The sequence below is a fragment of the Castor canadensis genome, chromosome 1, assembly GCF_047511655.1.
Source record: "Castor canadensis chromosome 1, mCasCan1.hap1v2, whole genome shotgun sequence".
Classification (NCBI taxonomy): Eukaryota; Metazoa; Chordata; class Mammalia; order Rodentia; family Castoridae; genus Castor; species Castor canadensis.
The window spans coordinates 204,283,375-204,305,762 of NC_133386.1; the positions used below are offsets into that span (position 1 = coordinate 204,283,375).

The 22,388-nt window shown below is 42.4% G+C and overlaps 1 protein-coding gene across 4 annotated transcripts in view; it reads right to left on the reverse strand.

The window, feature by feature from the left end:
- The window catches only part of Chka (choline kinase alpha), a 50,995-nt gene that overhangs the window by 18,396 nt on the left and 10,211 nt on the right, over positions 1-22,388 (reverse strand). For 2 of the 4 annotated variants that reach the window (XR_012439839.1, XM_020172469.2), the window contains exons 2-3: positions 14,800-14,911; positions 3,828-3,881 (exon numbers count right to left, since the gene is read on the reverse strand). Coding sequence is in view for 3 of the 4 variants with exons in the window: in XM_020172469.2 (XP_020028058.1) it covers positions 3,828-3,881; positions 14,800-14,911 (166 nt within the window). In the remaining variant the exon portion in view is untranslated. Of the gene's footprint in view, positions 1-3,827; positions 3,882-4,894; positions 4,925-14,799; positions 14,912-22,388 lie in introns of all 4 variants that reach the window. The other 2 variants (XM_074050439.1, XM_020172471.2) reach the window with 2 other exon arrangements.

The window sequence follows — 22,388 nt, forward strand, 5'->3', positions numbered from 1 at the left end:
GTACAATTGCTTCCAAACAGACTGCCACCATAGCAAGAAAGGTGTGCACACAGCAAACCACACACACACACACACACACACACAGCCCCCAAATACTATACAGGTAATACCCTCACAACTGGGCAATGCTCCCTAATATTTTCTACCCCATTTCATTTTAAAAAGCTATAGGCCACGTACAGTTCACATGTGTGGTCCCAGCTACCCAAGAGGCTGATTCAAGAGATCACACAAGACTGGGCAACATGGCAAGACCTTGTCTGAAGAGCACTGACATTCATGTCCCCTTAAAGGCATATAGCCCTCCACTTGAACAACATCCAAATTTGGGCAGCAGCAGGAAGAGGCGGTCCAATGCCTGCTTGGAGGAAGGAGTGACACTGTGACAAATGAGGTCAAATAGCAGAAGAGGAAAGTAGCCACTGGGCCTGGCAACATAGCAGTTGTTGGTAACAAAAACAAGAACAGTTTCAGGAATGACAGGGACAGGTACCACATGGGAACAGGTACAAAAAGAACAGAAGAGGTAGAGGGGCCTGGACAGGGACAGAAGTGATCTTACCTATAAAAGTTTTTTGGCCAGGCTCCAGTGGCTCATGCCTTTAATCCTAGCTACTGGGGAGGCAGAGATTAGGAGGAGCAGGGTTTGAAGCTAGCCCTGGCAAGTAGCTTGCAAGACCCTATCTTGAAAAAACCCATCACAAAAAAGGGGTGACAGAGTGGCTCATGTGGTAGAGCACCTGCCTAACAAACATCAGGGTCTGAGTTCAAACCCCAGCATCCCTAAATAAATTTTCACTTTTTAGAAGAAGTTAAAGTCTAGTAACAGCACTATTATTATGAGCCTCAAAAAAAAAAAAAACACAGCATTTCTGTGGCAGGCTAGCCAAAAGCGCAAATAACCCATTGCAATCACCGGAAACACTGAGCAAATCAAAACCAAGGGACACTCTCCACAGTAATGGAGCAGCACCCTTCACACGTATCCAGGCTACAAATACGGAGAACTGTTATAAGATGAGAAGGACTGAGGAGAAACAGCCAAACGCAGTGTCAGGATCCTGGCTAACTCCTGGGACAGAACATGAGAAAGCATGTAGTGGAAATCTTTTGAATTAAAAAAGGTTTGCAGTTTACTTATTAGGGCGCCAATGCTAAAGCTCTGTTGATCACCGTGCTGTGGTTATGTGAAATGATGGCATAAAGGATACCAGGTAAGGGGTGCGGGAGAACGCTCTATTACTTTTGCAATCTGTTCCATAAGTCTAAAATTTGTTTGAAATAAAAAATTAAGAATAAATTCAGGTTGGTGGAGTGGCTCAAGTGATAGACTGCCTACCTACCAAGAGTGGGGCCTTGAGTTCGTCCCCTACTACTACTAAAATAAATAAATAAATACATACACAAACTGATATAAAAGGTCAAAAACAAGCAATATAAGAAAACGTAATTGTGTATGGTGGAAATAAATTTATATTACCCTTTCTCATGCTTTCAAGACTTCTTTCTGGAAAAGGAGATCAGGGAGCTGCAGGTGTTTGCCCAGACTGATGCCTGAAGCCCTGGGGCTTCTCAAAAAAATGAAATAAAGTAGGATTTTAGTGTGGCTAGTGAGGCCTAACTAGCTCAGCCCTAAGTTCCTTTCACAAAAAATAAATCTTTTTTGAAAAAAAATGGGAATTGGGAAGTAAGAAAGCAGGGACAGATTCACAGACTCAAACAAACTCTGCCTCAAGGAACCCTGCCAGGACTGGAGGAGTGGTTCAGTGACGGCATTGCAGAGGCTCTGGACTCAATCACTAGCACCAAAAATCTTGCCAATAAAAATATATGAAAGATAAGAAAATCAAATACTTACATTTTAAAAAGAAAAAGTAAATCTTATCAGGAAGAGGAACAGGAGATGGAATGGGGGCTAGGAGGGCATAAGCACGGAGTACCCTGCCCCCTAGAGAAGGGAACAATGATGATGATAAGCTAGGAAGTCAGGCCCAAGGAAGAAAGTGAGTGTGGAACACAGGGAAGAACATCCTCTAACAGGGAGGGGCAGTGGCAGAGATGCAGACACAAAGAGCTTAGAGTAGAAGGATAAGGGATGAGAGAGAAGCCACCATTAAAAACAGGTTCTACTGCCCACTTACGGTGAGGGCAGAGGAGGCTGAGAAGAAAACAGAAGGCCTGAAAGAGACCTCTGAATCACAAAGCCAGGCCTCAGGAGAAACTCCATGGGTTCCCGAGCAGGGCTTACGCCCCTAGGGCTGTGCACTTGGGCCCTAAAAGGAAAGCCACCCATGTAAAGTTCTATAACATCCAGCGCCCAGGAGGCAGGTAGAGGAAGCAGCTGAGAACATGTGAATGGCAAGGCTCTTGGGCCACAGCTGGGCAGGACAAGGTGGCGGGAGGGACGGAGGGTGAGAGGGGAGGACTGACAGAGCGAGAGAAAATGGAGGTCGAAGAGGTCAACAGAAGTGGACTATATGAAGTCAGTAGCAGAGGGGACACAATTCCTGGAGATAAAATCAGGGTACACCCTGGGAGAGGATGATGGGAGAGGACATCAGGAAAGGACTAGAGGAATGGAGGAAAGGTTGGTAGGGATGAGGAGGCTGAAAACAGGCCAGAGAATGATGGCAGGAACCAGAATGGACTCAAGCAGAGCTGCACACTGAAGTCTTCACAGAATGAGGGCAAGTGACAGGGTGGGCAGCCCAGGGACTGGGGCCACATGGAGAGGTACAGTGCAAAGCACGCACCTCCGAGAACCTGGGGTTTCTGATGGGGGAGAAATGGTTGGAAGAAGGATAAGGAGGAGTTGCCCCACGTGTGGCCGAAGGAACCTGTGGAGGGGGCTGTGAGGGAAGGTCCTGTGGGCCAGGGAGGCTCAGGAGCACTGTGCAGAAGCTGCAGGGGTCTGTAGACCAAGACAAAGGGGCTCAACAAGGGGTCAAAACTAGCTCCTCCACTTTCACTCTGACTGCCTGCACTGACTAAAGGATCACAGGAAGAATCAGACTCCCTGTGGGAGGAAGGGGAGATGTGGCAGTGACTGATGGTGTCAAGGGCAGGGCTCAGATGGGACAGGTGCACCTGAGATGTCCGGTGGCACTGCTGCAACCAGCCCCATGCTACAGGGCAGTCACTGCAGGTGCAGTGAGACAGCAGGAGGCAGCAATAGCACACTCAAGTTTAGACTCTCAAGATGGCAGAGGCACAGTCCTGCCATACCAATGAGCTTATGAACATGCACAAGCTTACCTCTAAGCCTACACGCACAGGAGAACGCTCAAGGTGCCATTCTCAAGGGTGGATCCTGTGTGCTGCATGTGTGCATCTCAGAGAGCAGTGTCATTTTAGCTGCGTCTGACTCCAGGAAGCCTTTCCAATCTGGTCATCATGCATAGGATCTACACCACTGCTTCCCCAGAGGAATAGAGTGGCCACGCTAAAACAACCGGGCAGTGACCAGCTTCCAGGTAAGAGGCGAGGGAACAGCCACAGGAGATGAGAGATGCTGCGGCAGAAGCCAGGTGCCTTCATGTCAACTATGAGAAATGTTGCTCAAAACTCCATCTCTCAGCAATGCAAACACTTTAGAAAACACTGCCATAAAGACAACTTCACTATCTAACCCTGCAGGAGGTTAGGAAGCCCCACTGCTTGCTCAGCCTCAGGGAAGCGCCTCCCATTTACCCAGAGCTCTTCCTCTTAGAAAGACAGATTAGGAGTTTCCAAGGGCAGAGAAGAGGCCCTGCCAAACAGCAGCACAGCCAAGCTGGCTGCCAGCAGCTTCCATCTCATGCAGATGCAGAACGGTCTGAGTTACTTACTTGAAATTCATTTTCGTTCTGAGCTTGTTCGGATCCCTCTTTATTACAGGACCTCTATGAATGAGAAAAAGCAAACACTTCCGGTGAGATGGGGAACACTGAGCAGCACTAACTCTGCAACCAGCAGAACATCAGGGTTCACAAAACCTCACAGATCTTTAACAAGGGCTTCTTGGCCCCCATGTGACTGGCGTGGTCTAAAAGCACCAGCAGCCTCCAGCACTGGTGTCAACGCCTTACAGAGTGCTTCATCTCTTTGCAAGAAAAGGGATGTGCTGCTGAGAGTAATCAGCTGCGCGTCGCCCAGCCGTCCCCATGTACCTTTGACAATTTCATTGTTAGAGGAAAGTCACTACAGTGCGCTCTTCCAACCGGGCCTTCTAAAGACAAGTGCAGGCCGAGGATCTCACCAATTTAGCTACCTGGTTCTCTCAAGTCAACCTGCAAGGACAGGAGTGTCAACAAGCCTATGTATGGCCATGGTTGGCACAGAATGCGGACAGAAAAAAGTACTGTGCAGGCAGGCAAACTGGCACAGGCTCTGTGTACTTGCCTCTCTCCAGACTAGCCCTCCACTTCAGCCAGTCACAACTCAATCTGAATTGCTCCTCCAGCAAAAAGAGGACTGCAAATTTAATAAAGGCCCTAAAATGACCTGATTTCATCATATATTAAGGGTTGCTTTTATCACTTTCCTCAATGAAATTGCAAATTATTGGTAACCAGGACTCTCATAATTACAACATACTAGGTTGTCAACTACCATAAGCAACACTCAGACCACATTCTTCAGGGCACAGGTCATGTATTTCCAAGCCACCCCCACCCACGTGCTTTAAACCCCTCACACTGTCTTTAATAAGGGGAAAGGGAAAAGGGAAAAGGAAAATCAGAAACTTAAGGGTCATGTCAAAATTTTATACTCAACTATTGCCTCAAAAAAGTATATCAATTGTTACAATTAAACTAAATCTGCTTGAGCCAGACCCAAGAGGAATCCCTTAAAGGAAACTTCCTTGAAAGAATTTTAAGGTAACAAATTCCTGAACATCCCATGAAAAACATACCTTTCCATTCCACAGCTTTATCAAAAATACCTGCACCAAGGGTGGAAAGTGTGGACAGGGAAAAAAATGCCACGTTAAGCAACACCAGCTACTCTAGCAGCATTCTAAACCCTTGCAACTTAAGCAACCATTCTCACTGGTCACACACCAAAATAGCATTCACATTTTAATGCATGTTTTGTATTAACAGTACATGTTTATCTTACTCTTCATAAAAGTAAACAAAATAAACATCCATGTTCATAAAGCTATCTGCAAAAGGTTTCTTTAATGCTTTCACTTATACCTACTCAATAACATCTGTAACATACAGTTAAGTACACTACAGCGAAGTACAGAAAGTACAAACGGGACTATGGCATTTTCCTTTGTGTAATCTGCATTTCTCTGATGGAAAGATGCTCAGGTTAAATCCCATTACAATGAAAGCTATAAAAATCAAAATGCTACAAAGATGCCATCCACTGGATGATGAGCAAGCCTCAGGGAGGAGTCACCAGCTACGATGAAAGTTAGACTCGTGCCCCTGGTCTTCTCACAGCGGTCTAATTCTTAATGAATGGGGGCTCCACCTTCTATTGCTTGTCAGTGCTTCCCCAAAGCACCAAGCAAAGCTGATGCTGTTACCTCTCGGGCAGCATGGATACTGGAGCGCTCCTGCATGGTGACGCACAAGGCAAACAAGCCCATGCCCCTGCTCCCAAAGGGGAAAATGAGTGTTAATTAGGACAGTGGATGAGGCTAAAATGCTCCTTGTGCTTTTTCCCCAAGGGAAGTTAAGAACAAAAAAAATTCTATAACCTGATACACTACATATTAATAATACTCTGTAGAAAAAGCTTCAAGACAGGAAGGGATCTGTGCATCCTGCTGTGATTTGTTGTAACGGGATTTGACCTGCACACAATTCTAAGTGACTACTGTTATTCCTAGGCTGTTATTGCTCTAACTGTATCTTCTTAGGGAGATACAGTTAATGGATTATTTAGCTAACAGAAGTCCTTTCCCTGTCAAATGGTGCTCTCAAAAGCAAGTCACATTACCCAAAGTAACAAACTGGCTTAGTTCCAAGGCCAGTCCTTTTTGGCACCAGAAGTGTACATAAATTGTGTTAATAACTTCCCCATCCTCACCGGCCCCATCTCACCCCAAATGAATGTATGACTTATACCCTAAGAGCACCACTGCAAGGCAAGGCAGACTTCTGCATGTGCAACCCGTGTTCTGTTTCCTCAGTACAGAATGTCCAGGGTCCCTAGGCCTGAAGACAAGGAGTGAAAGGCCAGAAAATTTCCAACCAGGCAGACAGCTGTGCAACGGTGAAAGAGGAGCCTTCTCCCAAGGCCAGCCGAGCAGAGACCTGCTCACTTTGCCAGAGAAGTTTTCTGTCTAGGAAGACAGGAAGCAAAATGTGTGTTAGAATCAGTGGGATTTTACTTCAATGGCAAAATCTATTTGAAGCAGGTATTAAAATGCATTGGACAAATATTTATCTTAACTTCAAACTTTCCTCTAATTTGCAAAACTTGCAAGTTATAAAACTTTTCTAAGTTATAAAACTTATTTTTTACATTTATTAGAAATTTGAACACTGGTAACTTAATATTAAATTGTGTGTGGTGTGTGTGTGTGTGTGTGTGGCTGGGATCAAACCCAGGGTCTCATGCAAACTAAGTAGGTGCCCTACCACTGAACTCCATCCCAGTCCTGATTTTATTTTTCTGTGAACATTATTACAATCATTTTTTTAAAATCATCATAGATAAATATGAACTTAAATATTTATGCAATAAATAATTGGATGTCTGAATCTGCTTCAAGATAACTCTTTTAGCCTAAGCTGGCCTCAGATTCTCCTGAATTTCATCTCCTGAGTAGCTGGGATCATAGTTGTGAGCAACTGTGCTCAGCCCTAACAGCTGAAAGATTTTTGATTAGCCAAGAACTTTTAAACTTAAAATCTAAATTCCTAAAAGTACAAATTCTGCCAAATAGGAAAACAAGAGAATAAAGAACTTTCATTGTTACCTCAGATGTGTCTATTAACTTAAAAAGTACTTAAAAGCTTATGCTATTTTTGTAATACATATATATACCTGGAAGATTTCAAGTGTTACTTTTCTGACAAAATCACATTTTAAGGCTTAGTATTTTATTTTTGTATTTTATATGATACAGACTGTGAAAGTAGTGAATGTTTACATTACAGGGTCTTGGTCTTTAAAATGTTTTATTTCAATTTTCTTTAGGGAATGGGATAAGGAACTGTCACTTGATTAAGTCTGGTGCTACATAATTTTAGGATTTAAAAAACCTTCCACTCTAAATTACCTCATGTTCCACAATATAACTGGTTTATTTCTTTAAACTTACTTAAGCCGTTGGACAGAATAAACTGTCAAAATGACAGATTTCATTTTGGCCTTTTCTTAATAGAAGATTCTTCTAATAAGGAGGGAAGTGGGTTTCCCAACTAAATACTGTAGTTAAGGCCCCTTGAGAGATGAGAAGGCAGAAGGTCAGTTTTCCCAGGAGTCTGCACATAAGGGCGTGTAGACATACACAAATCAGCACCACAGCATACAGAAAATGGCCTGTGGCTGTTTGAAGCACAGTGCATGAGCTGCTCATGGAATGGGCTGGGGGAAGGGAAACACAGCCCCCAAGAATAACATGTCATCAATAGCACAGCAAACTGGGAATGCTATTTAGGAAATAAATGCTATCAACTGTCCACAATGTTATAATGCTAGATAAGGCAGCTGCACAACTAATACAAGCAAGAGTGGTCCCTACAACACTCTTCCATGACATTCTCTTCTTCCAACTATCTCTTCCCACCAAAAAGAACTACATGGCTCACTCAGCTATGGTCTGTCTTAGCGATGCTCTATAAAACAGAAGGTAAATTGTTTGGGCTTTTAAAAAGGCTTTGGGACTCACAAGTGACTGAGAGAATAATCCAATTGTTGGCCACACTCAATTTCTAGAGCATCTGAAGTCTGGCTGGGAAAAGGATCTACTTTCCTAAGCCAGAACTTAGGACTGAGCCCTAATCAGTTCTATGAGGACCCTGGACAGCAACAAGAGGAGCTGCAGCACAGTAAAAGCCAGGAGCCGTGACCCTAGTTTGGTCTTGAGTGGCATGGCGTCATGACTGTGCAGTCTACCTGTGGCTTGGAAACGTCTAATATCCACCCTAGCTATCCGACCACACTCAAGTTTCTAGGACAGAAGAGGTTCAATATGGCAGTAGCACCTACTGTAACCCCTGGCTGTTACAGCCCTGCCACATCCCTGCGTATGATGCGACTGTCTCATCTCAGGTGGGGTAAGGCAAAGAGTACAAGAGTCACGGCTCTCATATGGCAGCCATGTGACTCTTTCAACTAACATGTTATGTGGCTGGGTGTTATGTTATGTGGGCTGGGTGGGGTGGCTCAAGTGGTAGAGAGCCTGCCTAGCAAGCACAAGGTCCTGAGTTCAAACTCCAGTACCACAAAAAAAAAAAAAAAATCAAAACTTTATAGTATGCTCTCAGTATAACGGGCCCTATCCTTCTTTCTCCCTGATTTCTATATAAAAGAAAAAACATTCTGCATTTATTGTTTGTGCATTTTTTCCAGTATTTATGCAAATGTTTTGTAGAACACATTAAAATGTGACATCCTAATGCAATGATTTAAAGTACAGCTTATGTGACTAGTGCAGGAGCACATATGAATCACACAAATTTAAACAAGTAAGTGACTGCTAATATTTTATGGTAGTCTTTACAGTATCCTCCATTGTCCCAACAAGCACTCTAAAACAACTTGATCTTTTTTGGACATTAATAATTTCAGAACTGAATGCTTTTATGAACAGGGGTAGGAGACCAGAACCTCTAAAAGGCTTGTGGCAACGTTAAGTCAGTAGGTGGCAAGCAGAAGCCCAGGTAACAAAGGTCACTGCAGGACCCCCTCAAGATTCATGTGCGCCAGAGGCCACCTGCTAAGCCAGACTCCTGGAACGTCAAGGGCTAATGTGCCTTCTACACAGGCATCTGAGGGTGACTTCCAAGGAAGCTTTTCCAGGAAGTGTGCCTCACCTCCCCAGCCTGACACACTTCCATGGGGGATCAGCACTGCTAAGCCTCATAAAGGAGCTGGCCACCTGGCTAAAACACACAGAAGTACACTCAGAGAGAAGGACAAAGAAGTAGCTTATTTCTGATTCTGACCAAAAGATTTTTTTTGAATGGGACTGGGGTTTGAACTCGGGACTTAATGCTTGCAAATCAGGCACTCTACCACTTGAGCCACACCTCCAGTCCAGTTTGCTCTGGTTATTTTGGAGATCTATTTGCTGTGGTTATTTTGGGGTCTTGAGAACTATTTGCCCAGGCTGGCTTCAAACCTCCATCCTCCCAATCTTAGCCTCCCAAGTAGCTAGGCGTGAACAACCCACGCCCAGCTCATATATATGTACACACACATACACACACACACACACACACACACACACACACAAATATATATGTTGTTTCATTAGTGCTGAAAGTGGTGTGAAAGAAGAACAACCTCAGAACTTCAACTAAGTTCTCAAGTTGAGGCCCATGATTTTCTTAAATTACCAAGTGTCCGTCATTTTCTACTGAGGAAACAGAAGAGGGGGATCTGATTTGCCTTGGACAAAAAAACAAAAACAAAATGATATATATATTCAATATATAACATTCTGACATCTTAATCACTGTACCTCTTACACATAGTAAAAGCTATAGCTGGTGCTACTTAACAAGCATTACAGTTTTCTTTTTTAAAAGCATTTCTTGAATCCAAGAACTAAAAGAAAGAAATTAAAGCTGTAGAGAATGCTCCAACTTCAGAGGTCTCATACTATACCGTGAATCGTGTCTGTCACCTGGAAACCAGAGTGCTCCAGGCACGATCGCATGGACAAGCCTGCAGCAGAGAACACATGCACATACAGCTAAAGTGGCACATTACCCCAACGCCCTTCACTCCACCCAACAAACATTCCTTCCCAGAGAGGGGTGGGCTGTGGTCAAGCCATGGTTCCAGGGACTAGAAATCTGTATAGGCTTCATGCTATAAATCCCAACATTTAAGACCAGCAAGACAAGGACACTTTGAATATGTCAAAATTAGACACAGTAGTCTCTGGTTTATTTAGTTATCAAAGAAGGCACCAAAGCAGGTATGGAAGGACTATGGGTAGTAATTTGGCAACTGTGTTTAGAGAATACTAGCTAAGAAACACTAGGTTAGAGCAAATGGGAACACACAGTGTGCGTGGGGGTGGGGTTTACTTCTGAGAGGGAAGTTCTAACTACCTTGGAAATAGATATAATTACACCATACTCAAACAACAGGGGGATTTTTTTAAAGCAGAGTTAACCAAACAACTTGAACTCATCATGACCCTAATGCAAGGTGGAAAACAAAGGCAGTTCACAGCCCTCAGTTATCAGGGCTTGGCTCTCCATCAAGGAGCCTCAGTGGTCATGTCACTGCAGTGTGACATTAGTTCTGCACGGAAATATTTTTAAGTCATTGATTTCTCAGCAGCTAATAGTTAACTATTCCTTATTCTGCGGTGGTTTACTTTTTTAATTACACTGGAGTTAAGAGAAAATAAAGATGAGGACATGTTGTTTCTTGGATTCAGAAAGGACAGTGTCCCCAAATTTTACTCTTTTGAATTGTTAATTCATATCTGCGTTGTGCCTTGATGCCTTATTTAATTGGTTAGTACTCAAACAAGCAGTAATATTAGCCTATTACTCAAAAAACAAAAATGTTCTTGCAGACAACACTCGAGAGGCCTTTGGTGTGTTATAGACGCTCATGCCTGAGAAGCTGTCCGTAACAGTAACAGTGAGGCCGAGCACTCCACTCATGCACAGAGAACCTGGCTCAACAAAGAGCCACTGTTCTGACAGAGAAGGGACAAGGCACTCCTCCAAGATTTCCGCCAACTGGCACAGGTTACATTGAATGAACAATACGTACTGACATTTGTGTCTTCCACAATTCCTGATAAATAAGCAAACTGGTTATGTGTAATCAGCCAGACTTGCTGCTCTGAAAGGTTGCTACTGGACGCTGCGCAGCTCATGTTCCTTCCCAGTACCAGAAAGGAAAAAAATCGAGTTACACTCACAGCTAGTTTTACCTTCCCCAACAGCAAAGGCTTAACTTACTTCTCGAAACTTCTATTCAACTGTCCTACTTTAGTTCACAGTAATTTTACAGCTGAATTTGGTTTTCATCATCTATCCAACTAAGGAAAATAGCCTCCTCCCCCATTAAAATTAAAGCTTGTATGCTATGTAAAACAGACACTAAATTATACTGACATGTATTAAGATCAACCCATTGTATTTTTATGTATAATAATTCCCCACAAATAGCTGTGTGTGTCTTACCATGTTCATAGTTTCAAAAGGACCCATTCTCATCCTTGTTAAACACAAGACTTTCCATTAGCTCCTAAAACTAACACAAGTCCTAAACAAAACCTTGCTTGTCTCCTCTTATACAGAATTAAGGAAGAGGAGAGTCAGATGTTTGGGGGATACAAATTGTGGGCCTTACCCAACTTAACTTTCTGGTACTTAACCTCAGAGAACTGAACTAGAGAGCAGTTCTTTCACTGTCACTATGGAAATAAAGGAAATGATAAATCTCGTAATACCAACCAACAGAAAAAAATGTGAGAAAACAGAGAAGCACTGTTATTTAAAACCAAGTCACTTGTCAATCAGCTGCTGACCAAAGAACATGAGGAGTATTTCCACTTAGTACTAGATTCTCACAGAGGTAAAAAGTTCAAAAGCTTAAAACAAAGGGGAAAGAAGGGTCATACGAAGCTAAATGGTCTATCATATAATTAAGCAAAACAGCAAAATATTGTGAGAAAATACATGGGCCTATCATTACGCTGAGTAGTCTTCAGGGAAAGGGGGCAGAACCCGGCAGAGCTCTCCTGGCATTTATGCAGCTGACTGAGGAGACAGCAGCTATGTCTGGACACACACACGTGTAGAGCACACGTGTGTGCTTTCCTATTAGGCAGACAGAGAAAAGGAAAGCAAAAAGTTTGAGTCTGACTATATTTTATTGTCTTTAGCCCACAGCCTTATTAAAATAATGGGTTTTATTACTGGGTGCTCTACACTCACTCAGTCATATCTCTTAATGCAAATCCTGACATTTTACTATCAATTGAAGCAAATTTCTTTGTTGTGATAAAAATGAAGGCCTCGTTGTAGATCATAAACATCACCTTCTGTAACAGGCCAGATTCCTCACCAAAAGTTGAACATGAATCAGCTACATGATGGTGCCCGTGCCTGCGCATGGGGTAATAACAGGGATTGTAAAACTTTTGAGAAGGAAATAAAATGCAAGATAAAATCCCCGGCCCAGGGTTGGACTCGATGTTTTCTGTGTGCTCCCTAGTCTACTCTCTACTCCTCTCTCCTACCATGGCCATGTTCTAGAGCCCGAGTTTGGTTCGTCTCTTTGTGTTGTCAACAGCACCCCTGATTACCATCAGTCTATCTACACTGCCCATTAATAACTAACATGCTTGGTTGGCAGCAAGTGTCCTTGCTAGGCCCTGTAGAATTTGAGAACTGAAAATATTTCAATTTGAAGCTGTAGACTTCATGGTTCTATCAAGTTTAAACTTTATCCACAAAGGTGTACTTAAACTAAAGTTAGCTAAACCAACTGGCTGATGATATTGAAAATACAGATTCCCACCTATGAAGCAAGAAAACTGAGTGTGCCATCTAACAGGTCAGCGATGAGATGCTGAACTTGTGCTTCTCGTGTACTGAGCTCCTTCTACCCAGATGCTTGCAAGCATGGCCTCCACCTTCCACCAGGGGGCGCAGCTTCAGGAATGGAAGATAACTTAACTTTGCCTAATAAAAACACAACTGATAGCTGAATGAGAGTCCCTCCCTCCATTAGAATGGTCTGTAAAACAAACTATTTTATTAGTTGGATAAGAGTTAATTTCTTTTTAAGTGGCTTCAATTATTCTGCTACTTATTTTTCTGAGTTATCTAAGTCAGTTTTTTTTTTCCTTAAAAATAAATAAGGGTATAGAGGGATTTTTTTCTTTATTCATTTATTCATACGTGCATACACTGTTTGGGTCATTTCTTCCCCATGCCCCCGCCCCCATTCCTCTCCCGTCCGGGTATAGAGTTTTGTTTAAACAAATTTTCTTTCCAGTCACTTCTATCATACTTAACTAGTGTGGGGTAAATACTCTAGACTGCTAAAATTCCAAAAAGGATGAAAGATTAGCAGCTGAGAGTGAACACAGCAGGGGAAAGGCTTTTCCGAACTCTCTGATCGTGGCTGAGCACATTCTGGAGCTGGGTCCTCCAATACAGGAACTGCCAACTACATGAGACTATTTCAATTGATTAAAATTAAATTAAATTTAAAATTCAGCTCATCAGTCCACTTGCACATTTCAAATGTTGGACAGTCACATATGGCTAACTGGTGACAAGTGGGCTGGACAAAAGAAGAACATTTCATGACTTCATCATGGCAGCACTGAGCTGCAGCACAGAACTTTTACTCTTAGTTTAGTCTGTCTAATGTGAGGAAGAGCACATTGCATACATTTTAAAAACTTCTATTTAAGTTATAAGCCTCATGGAGCAAATGGAAACATGCAACTTCAGCAGCTATTTATCAAAGTATTTTAAAAGTACTACTTAAATACAATACAAACAGAAATGGGATTTAATTGTTTCCTCAAAGGAAAAAGGACAGAAAGAGTAACTTCATTAAAAGTGCCAAAAGGCATCAATGATTCCAGACTGAGCTGTCAAACAGCATTTTGATTAAATTAAAAGAACTGCACAGTAAACATAAGAATCTTCCTGCTTGTGTGTTTTCAGCAGACAGCCAGCATTTTAAGCTAGCTTTCGCTGTGGTCCTAGCTGTGCTCCAGCTCTATGTGCTAACTATAAAGTGAGCTCAGAGGCCCACAGCAACGTGCAATGCATGTGGAAGGGCTACGCCCCTCCAAACACACCAACTCTTGCCCAGTGCTTTCAGATCTTAGCCACTTTCACAGCTTGATGATAGTCAAGGAAAAATTATCCCAAAGGATTCACTGACAATTTTTTAAATGAATTAATAACTAGATTGTCAACTTTAATTTTTCTAAACATATCAAATATAAATGTGGACATAACCTGCTTTTTAGGATGAGCTGAAATATATTTGTCTTTTAAAAAATTTAGTCAGAAAACTATTCTGCTCTATTTTATAGAGATAAAAATAGACCTTTCAAAGATCAAAATTGGTATCAAAATTCTACCACAGAAATCTGTGACCCTAACCCCTCTGTGGTCAGTGAGATGGCAAAGATGGTGAACCTTACGAGTCCAAAGGCTTAAGGGAATCTCAAGAGTAGGTAACAAATTCAGTTGCACTGAGGTCATACTTCATTAACTGGAACTATTTGCTAAAATATTTTTTAATTACTTTGAATTGACACATAATTGTACATAAATTTTTAGTTATGCTATAAAACAGTATCTTGTTCACACTAGAATTTTACAATCTAAGCCTGAGTTGAAAAGTTCGGTCTAGAAAACCTAAGAACCACGAGGCACTAATAAAGCTGAACAATCACTCTAGCCTCTCCAGATATAAAACTGAGAATGCTGCCCTAGTTTCCTAATAAATGTTAGCTAAAAGTAAGAATTTACTTACAATGCAAATAAGAAGCCAAGTTGTACAGGCCAATTCAAATGAAAGCAATATATTTAAATTTCTTTAGTGCACCGCTTTCCAGATACTTGGGAAAGAGGATTGAAAATGCCAACAGCCCCACCTCCCGGGCGGCCATGAACTCACCATCTTCAGAATGGCTCCATACAGCCTCAGGAGGACTTTCCGAGGTTCATCGCCAACACTGGCTATGGTGTCAGGCAAGGAGCACTGGAACAACATGTTACTGAGGCCACCTCTGGAAAAGATCAGAGGACGCTAAGTATTAAGAATGAATGAAATCGCTCAGGAACTGCTCTCATCTCAAGCCTTGACAGATTCTTTCAGGATATCTAGAACATGAATGATGGGCTCTATGATTTTCAGATTAATTCCACAAGTCACATTAAAAACAAATTCCCAATGTGTTTTTCTACAGTAGAGGTGGGAGAGTTTTTTTTTTAAACTTGCCTGTGTATACCTAGAGAATGACAATGACCAAGAGGAACCTCCTCAGCACTAGGAGCGGAACATCCTGAAATGTTCCTGCAAGCTCATGTTCTAGAATCCAAGATTTCCATTATATTCCCACATATTATATATATTTCCATTATAATCCTGTAACAAAATATTGGGGCAATCTTAAACCTTCTACTCCAGGAATCTCCATTTGACATGTGATCCCAACCCCTTCTGTGCCAGTGACGGTCAAATTACTTAACCACTTTTGACTAACAACCTTTTAAAAATATGCAGCACAAACTGTTATTGGGGCTTGGCCTCAATACCCTAGAGTCAGATTCAATTCTGACTACCAAGGCCAAAAAGCAAGTGACACAGTCCTTTAAGCAGGACAGTAACAGTCTGGATAGAAATGACTAGGGACAGAGGAAGTTCGTGGGGTGAATGGAAAAGGGAAAATGCCGCACCAGGAGGAATGACAGAAGAGGCACGCCAACTGTAGTAGATCTCAGAGAACCTAATCCTACCATTTGTTGTAGTTTTGATGTTTTGACACAGGCTCTCGTTACATTGTCCAGTTGCCCAGGCTGGCCTCAAACTAGCCTCAAGTGATCCTCTGAAGTAGTTGGGACTACAGGTACGTACCAGTATGCCTGGCTTTTTACTAGTTATTAAATTTTGGTAGCTGGGCACCAAGGGCTCATGCCTATAATCCTAGCTACTCAGAAAGGCAGAGATCAGAAGGATGGCAGATGGAAGCCAGCCTGGGCAAACAGTTCATGAGAGTTCTTGAAAAACCCTTCACAAAAATAGGGCTGAGAGAGTGGCTCAAGGTGTAGGTCCTGAGTTCAAGTACAGCACCACACAAAAAAAAAAAGGGTAAAATTAAATAGCATAATTTTTTTTGTGTGTGTGAGTTTGAACTCAGGGCTTTGTGCTTGCAAAGCAGGCACTCTACTCCTTGAGTCACACCTCCAGTCCATTTGCTCTCATTATTTTAGAGATGGGGTCTTGCAAACTATTTGCCCAGGCTGGCCTTAAACCTTAATTCTCCCGATCTCAGCCTCCCAAGTAGCTAGGATTAATTACAGGCATGAACCACCAGTATCTGATAAAACAGCACAAAATTTATCACTTTAATTTTTTTTTTTGTAAAATCTCAGAATAGGGTATAGCAATATAGCCCAGGCTGGCCTAGAACTCTCTATGTAGTCCACACTGGCCTCAAACACCAATCTTCCTGCCTCTGGTCTCCTGAGTGCTGGGATTCCAGGAATGTATCATCATTTCCAGTTCTATTTAATCTTAACTATTAAAAGAAACTTGAATGTGCTTCTACACAATTTTTTTGCAGATTTAAATAAATTATATTTCAAACTTAATAGTTTTTCAATAGCTTACTTAAAAACAATCATAAATGTCTAGAAATGACAACACAAATAAGGACCTATTTTCTCAGAAGGCAAATAAATTGTCACCCTACTTTAGAAGATGAGAAAGAACAGAGAACCTAAGATTCCAGTTCTTAAAGTAAGCAGGGAGAGAAGGAAACAAACCAACCTTCCCCTTTCTGCTAACCCCAGGGCAGCACCTCCTCAACTCCCTGCCCATCCAGTCACAGCCAACATGCGCTCTGGCTACCAAGCAACAGGACAGGCATTACACCAGTCAAAAGCCCTCATTTTTCTTCCTGTCACATACTCTTTAAGGCTCAGTCAAATCAATGCTAGAGCAAACAGATGAACTACTGTTCTAAACTGTGTGACTTGATTCAAAGTTTGTACCCGTATGCACACAGAAGAAGGCAGGCTGGCCTGGCCAGAAATAAGCTCACAAGGTGAAAACCCTTCATCTACTGTGTTACCTGCAGTCTCTGCAGCTCAACAAGCAAGTGAAGATGCTGTTACTTGTTTCGTGACAGTCAAAATAAATGAAGCAAGGTCATTGGCACCAATGACCCAGCTGTAGGAAACTACCTAGGAAAAAACCAGGGATCGCTGAGTTCAACAATATGAGTAGGAACAAGAAGAGCTGCTGGGAAGAAAGGCCACAGAAACTGTCCACTTTGTCAGAGACAATTTCCCAAGAAAAATCCCAGGTGCTCTCTTAAGGGTTTCAAAAAAAATGTAAAACCACAAACTTTGTATCATCTTGCTTAACAATGTTACAATAAATGTAGGTCTTAATTAAACACAGGAGGCATAAGCTACTCAGGCAAAATTAGCAAAGTGAAAATGACACATTTATTTCATGCTCAACATTGAAACAACCCATGACAGAGGGGAAAGAACAGAAAGTGCCCTGGCAGGAATTCTCATCACCACCCTCAATATCCAGCAGTGCAGGCCCAACTAACCTCCCACCCAGGATTCCTTAAAACACCACCTGTAAAATAGCAAGTACACACAGAGCTTCTTTGTGTGTGTATATATATATATATATATATATATATATATATATATATATATATATATATAATCTATTAACCAGAAATGGAAATAATCACTATAGCTAATCAAAACAAAAACAAAAACTTCTAAACCAGGGATGGTGGCACATACCTCTAATCCCAGCACACAAGAGACTGAGAAAGGGGCTGAGTTGTGGCTCAAGTGGCAGATTGTGGCCTAACAAACTCAAGATCCCAAACCCAAAGATGACAACTAAAATTACCCAAACTGTTATCATTCAAACAAAAATACTTGGTGTATCTGGGGGGTTTTCCTTGTCATTTTCCTAAGCTCTTTTCCGTTAACACTGGGATCACATTGAGTACATTGCTTTATAAAGTTCCTTTTCCACTTAGATTACATGAGCTTTCTTCCATCCATTCAGCTTTCCAGACACGAGCTTTTTTGTTTGGGTTGTTTGCAATACGGGGGCTGAACTCAGGGTCTCATGCTTGCTAGGCAGGTGCTCTACCACTCCGCCAACTCCAGACACAAGTTTTAATAACTGCATAGTTTCACCTTCATGAGGTTTAACCAATTCTCCATTGCTAAGAGAGATGATTTTCTTATTTTTGCTTCTACACATAATTGTATAGTATGTATACCTACATGTAAATATTTCTGCATAATCTGATAAAATCTTTTTTTTTTTTTTTCAGTACTAGGGTTTGAACTCAGGGCCTATACCTTGAGCCACTCCACCTGTACTTTTTTGTGATTGGTGTTTTTCAAGATAGGATCTTGTGAACTATTTGCCTGGGCTGGCTTTGAACCTAGATCCTCCTGATCTCTGCCTCCTGAGTGGCTAGGATTACAGGCATGAGCCACTGGCACCTGGCTCTGATGAGCTCTTTTAAAACTGCGTTTTCTGAATCAAAGGGTATTAACAGAGCCAGCATGGTGATATGTCTGTAGTCCCAGCTACTAGACAGGCTGAGGCAGTGTTACTGGAATCCTAGGCTAGAGGTCCCAGAAATCAAAGGGACAGTAATGTGGAAAGGCAGGAAAGGAGCTTACTTTTCAGAACGGTCGTACTGGGAAGACAGAGGAGATGGAGCTGTGTCAGGGCACGGACACAGCTTTAGATCTGCATAGGAAGAACTGGGAAGGGAGTGGGCATGTGTCCTGAAGCAGTCTTGGTCAAGCTGTGGTCTGGCAGATCACTGCCTTAGTCCTGGTTCTGCAAGGCGCTCTGGAGAAACCCTATCACTTAAGGGGACAACCTGGTCCCCATGGGAAGACTGCTCCTGCCTGAGGTCCCTCAGTAATGTCATGGGGTTTCCTCCCACTTAGGGGTGATCTCATCACAGGGTGGTCTGTCTGTAAGGCATCCCTATTCCTGGACTCCAAGGTGACTGCAAGTTTAGGACAATGGCTGGAGACTTCTGGGCATCTTTTTAGGGATCTGAGCAGGATGTTGTAAAGGCTGACAATAAATTACCTATAGTTAGTTACTCTTATCTCTGTGCCTTCTGCCCTGAGGAGGACGAGATAGGTTAGGTTGAGGGCGAATCACCTTGGGTCATCAGTTTTTACAGACTCTGTAAGTGATTAACTGCTGACCTGCAGAGCTAGGCAGGAATCTGACCCAAAGCAAAGGAGACAGATGCAGAGATGACCGGCATTTCGTTGCTTTTTGGAGGCAAAGTCTCACTATGTAGCCAAGGCTAGCCTCAAACTCAAGATCTTCCTGCCTCAACCTCTGAAGTGGTGGGATTATTGACCTGTGCCACCATGCCTGGCTTTGTCTTGTACCTTGATTGGCTTGTCAGTGAAAACCTAATAAATCAAAATAATAATTCAAAATATAAATCAAAATATAATTTTTTTTTTTGGGTGGGACTGGGGTTTGAACTCCAGAATTTATGCTTTTTCAAAGCAGGTGCTTGCCAAACAGCTGCTCTACCACTTGAGCCACACCTCCAGTTCATTTTGCTCTGGGTATTTTGGAGATAGAGGTCTCATGACAAAATATAATTATTCAAAACATTAAATTGCTAGCCAGGCACCAGTGGCTCACACCTGTAATCCTAGCTACTCAGGAGGCAGAGATCAGGAGGATCAGGGTTCGAATCTAGCCCCGGCAAATAGTTCAAGAGACCCTATCTTGGAAAAAACCCATCACAAAAATGGGCAGGTGGAATGGCTCAGTTGCAGGCCCTGAGTTCAAACCCCAGTACTGAAAAAAAAAATTGCTAATGAGGACAAGTAAGAAATTTTAATACTCAGGCAACCAGTTTAAGCCTACAGAGAACTAACAAATAATATGAAATAATACTTAACAATTATTGTAAAGCTGAGTATGGTACACATACAAGCATAATTTTTTAATCCAAGGACTCAGGAGGATGAAGAGTTCAAGGTCAGCCTGTGATATATAGTGAGATGCTGCCTAAAAAAAATTTTTTTGAAAGCAAGGACTGGGATTGTAGCTCAGTACTAGAGTGCCTGCATTAAATAAATAAATTTTAAAAGTTGGAAAACTTTAGTAGACTTTCGGTACGTGTGTGAAAAATTGTGCACAAGTTGAAATGTTTGTGTGCTGATCCTCAACACAGTTAAGATCTCAACTGTGAAAGAAAAAGAAAAGTTAGAGGCAAAAATCTCTGGTGTTTTCCAAGTATCCACTGTAATCGCTTCATGAGTACAGAGTGCTGAGGAAGTATACAATCCCCCTTGCTGTAGTTCAGCTGCTGAATGTCCCCCAAAGGTCCATGTGTTAAAGACTTGGTCCCCAGGGTCACAGTGCTCCTGGGAAGTACTGTGGACCAACAGGAGGTAGGGCCTTATGGGAGGTCCTTAGGTTACTGGGGACTGTGGGGCCTTGACTTCTTCATCTTCTTGGCCATGAGGTGAGCAGTTCATGTTGCCATCCACTCCTCCCTCGTCCTCTGGCACACCCACCAGAGGCCCAAAGTGATGGGTGCCTACAACCTTTAACTGGAACCTACAAACTGTGAACCAACATAAACCTTTTCTCTTTTTAAGTTAATTATCTCGGGTATTTTGCTGTAGTAACAGAAAGCTAATACTTGGCAATTTCCTGGTTAATCATCAAGAGGATGTGAGTACCATTCCAAGCCCAAAGCAATTAGAGGTTAACAGATAAAATACTGTCTGCTTGTTTTTTGTTCTGAGGCACTGGGAGTTGAACACAGGGTCTCACACCACTTGAGCCACTCCACCAGCCCAATATTCACCAGCCCAATAAAATTTTCTTGAGTTGGAGGTGTAGCTCAGTGGTAGAGTGCTTCCCTACAAGCACGAGGCCCTGGGTTCCATCCCCCAGCACCAAAAAAAAAAAAAAATCTTGAAAATCTAAAAGTTCTCAATGCCTCTCTCCCTCCTGCCTTAAATATAACTTAGCAAACAGGTATGCTTGTGGTTCAAGGTCTTTACCAGTCTGGGTAAAGACTTTCACCTTCTTATCTCTCTGATAAGAGACTGACCTGATTCCAAAGCATACAGAGAAGATTTTCAATTCTTACAATAATCTTGCTTTGCTTTTTCCAGTTTCTCTTAGAAGAGTACAGAAAGTGTTCCATGAATTGGGCTGTCATGCATACTTCCTTCCTCTAGTCACATAATGGATCATATTCTGGGTACTTCCCACGCCTTTTATGCCTGGGCCTCCTTTTCACTCCTGGGTTTCCTGACTGAGCCCATTAAAAGGCGCAATCATTTTTCACCCCTAATTTGCTTTCTCATAGCTTATCCTATCCTTCAACTTCAAAGACACTTCTTGTGTTTTCTCCCCATTCTTTTCCTCACTGGTTCCACAGTTCAGTCTGCAGCACAGTCCTTTCCAGCTGATGTCACCTACCATATGTCATAAGGCATCTCAGTGAAATGCACATTACTACACTCAGGGCAAACCCAGGAAAGGTGAAAGTCATTCAGTTCCTCTTATTCTGCTATTGGGCAGGTCCTTTGGAGTAAATTACTCTAACATTTAGCCACTGTCAGGCTTAAGAGCAGTAGGTAGACTTTCAAGGAGGGAGAAGGAAAAGGGGCTGTGAAGATACACCCTCTGAGCTCAAAGGCCAAGTCAACTCACCCTGAGAGGAGCAGCTGCATTTCACCTGGGAGACCTGTGGTGGGACTGCTCCCAGCTGAAGCGCAGACAATAAAAACTTAGCCATAACACGCAAAAGGAAAGTTGTTGCCCCCTCCCAACTGTAAACTGTCTTCTGTCTCACCACTTCTAAAGTCCTTCAGGACGGGCCACCACACACAACTCTTCACACCTCATTCCTTCTCCAGACAATGGCTCCAGAGCACAGACCACTCAACACTACTCTCACCAGGTTGGCTATGAAAACTATTATTCAAATTTGGTTGCTCTGGAAAGTACATGTGGATTGTGAATATACTCAGTGTATAAAAGGAAGTCAAATCCAATGCAATAACGTCATCAAAACTTTCCCAGCCCAAGAATGGGGGAGCTAAATAGTCTAATGTGTATTATGTGACCCACTTTAAAATGGATCTCACAGAACCTGGAAGCTGATAGGAATAGTGTTAACCTTGGTCACTTGTTAATATCACATCCAAGATGTCAAAAACTCAGTTTCTAAATTTTTTTTTTTTTTTGAGACAAGGTTAGCCTGGAATTCAAAAGAGTCCTGCTACAGCCTTCTGAACGCTGGGATTACGGACACGTATCATCACACCTGGCCCCATTTGTAATTTTCTCTTTCAGTTTGTAACTGGGCTGGTAGAGTGGCTCAAGTGATACAGCACTTACCTAGCAAGCCTAGCAAGCATGAGGCTCTGAGTTCGAAGTCCCAGTGCCAAAAAAAAAAAACCAACTCAGTTTGTAAT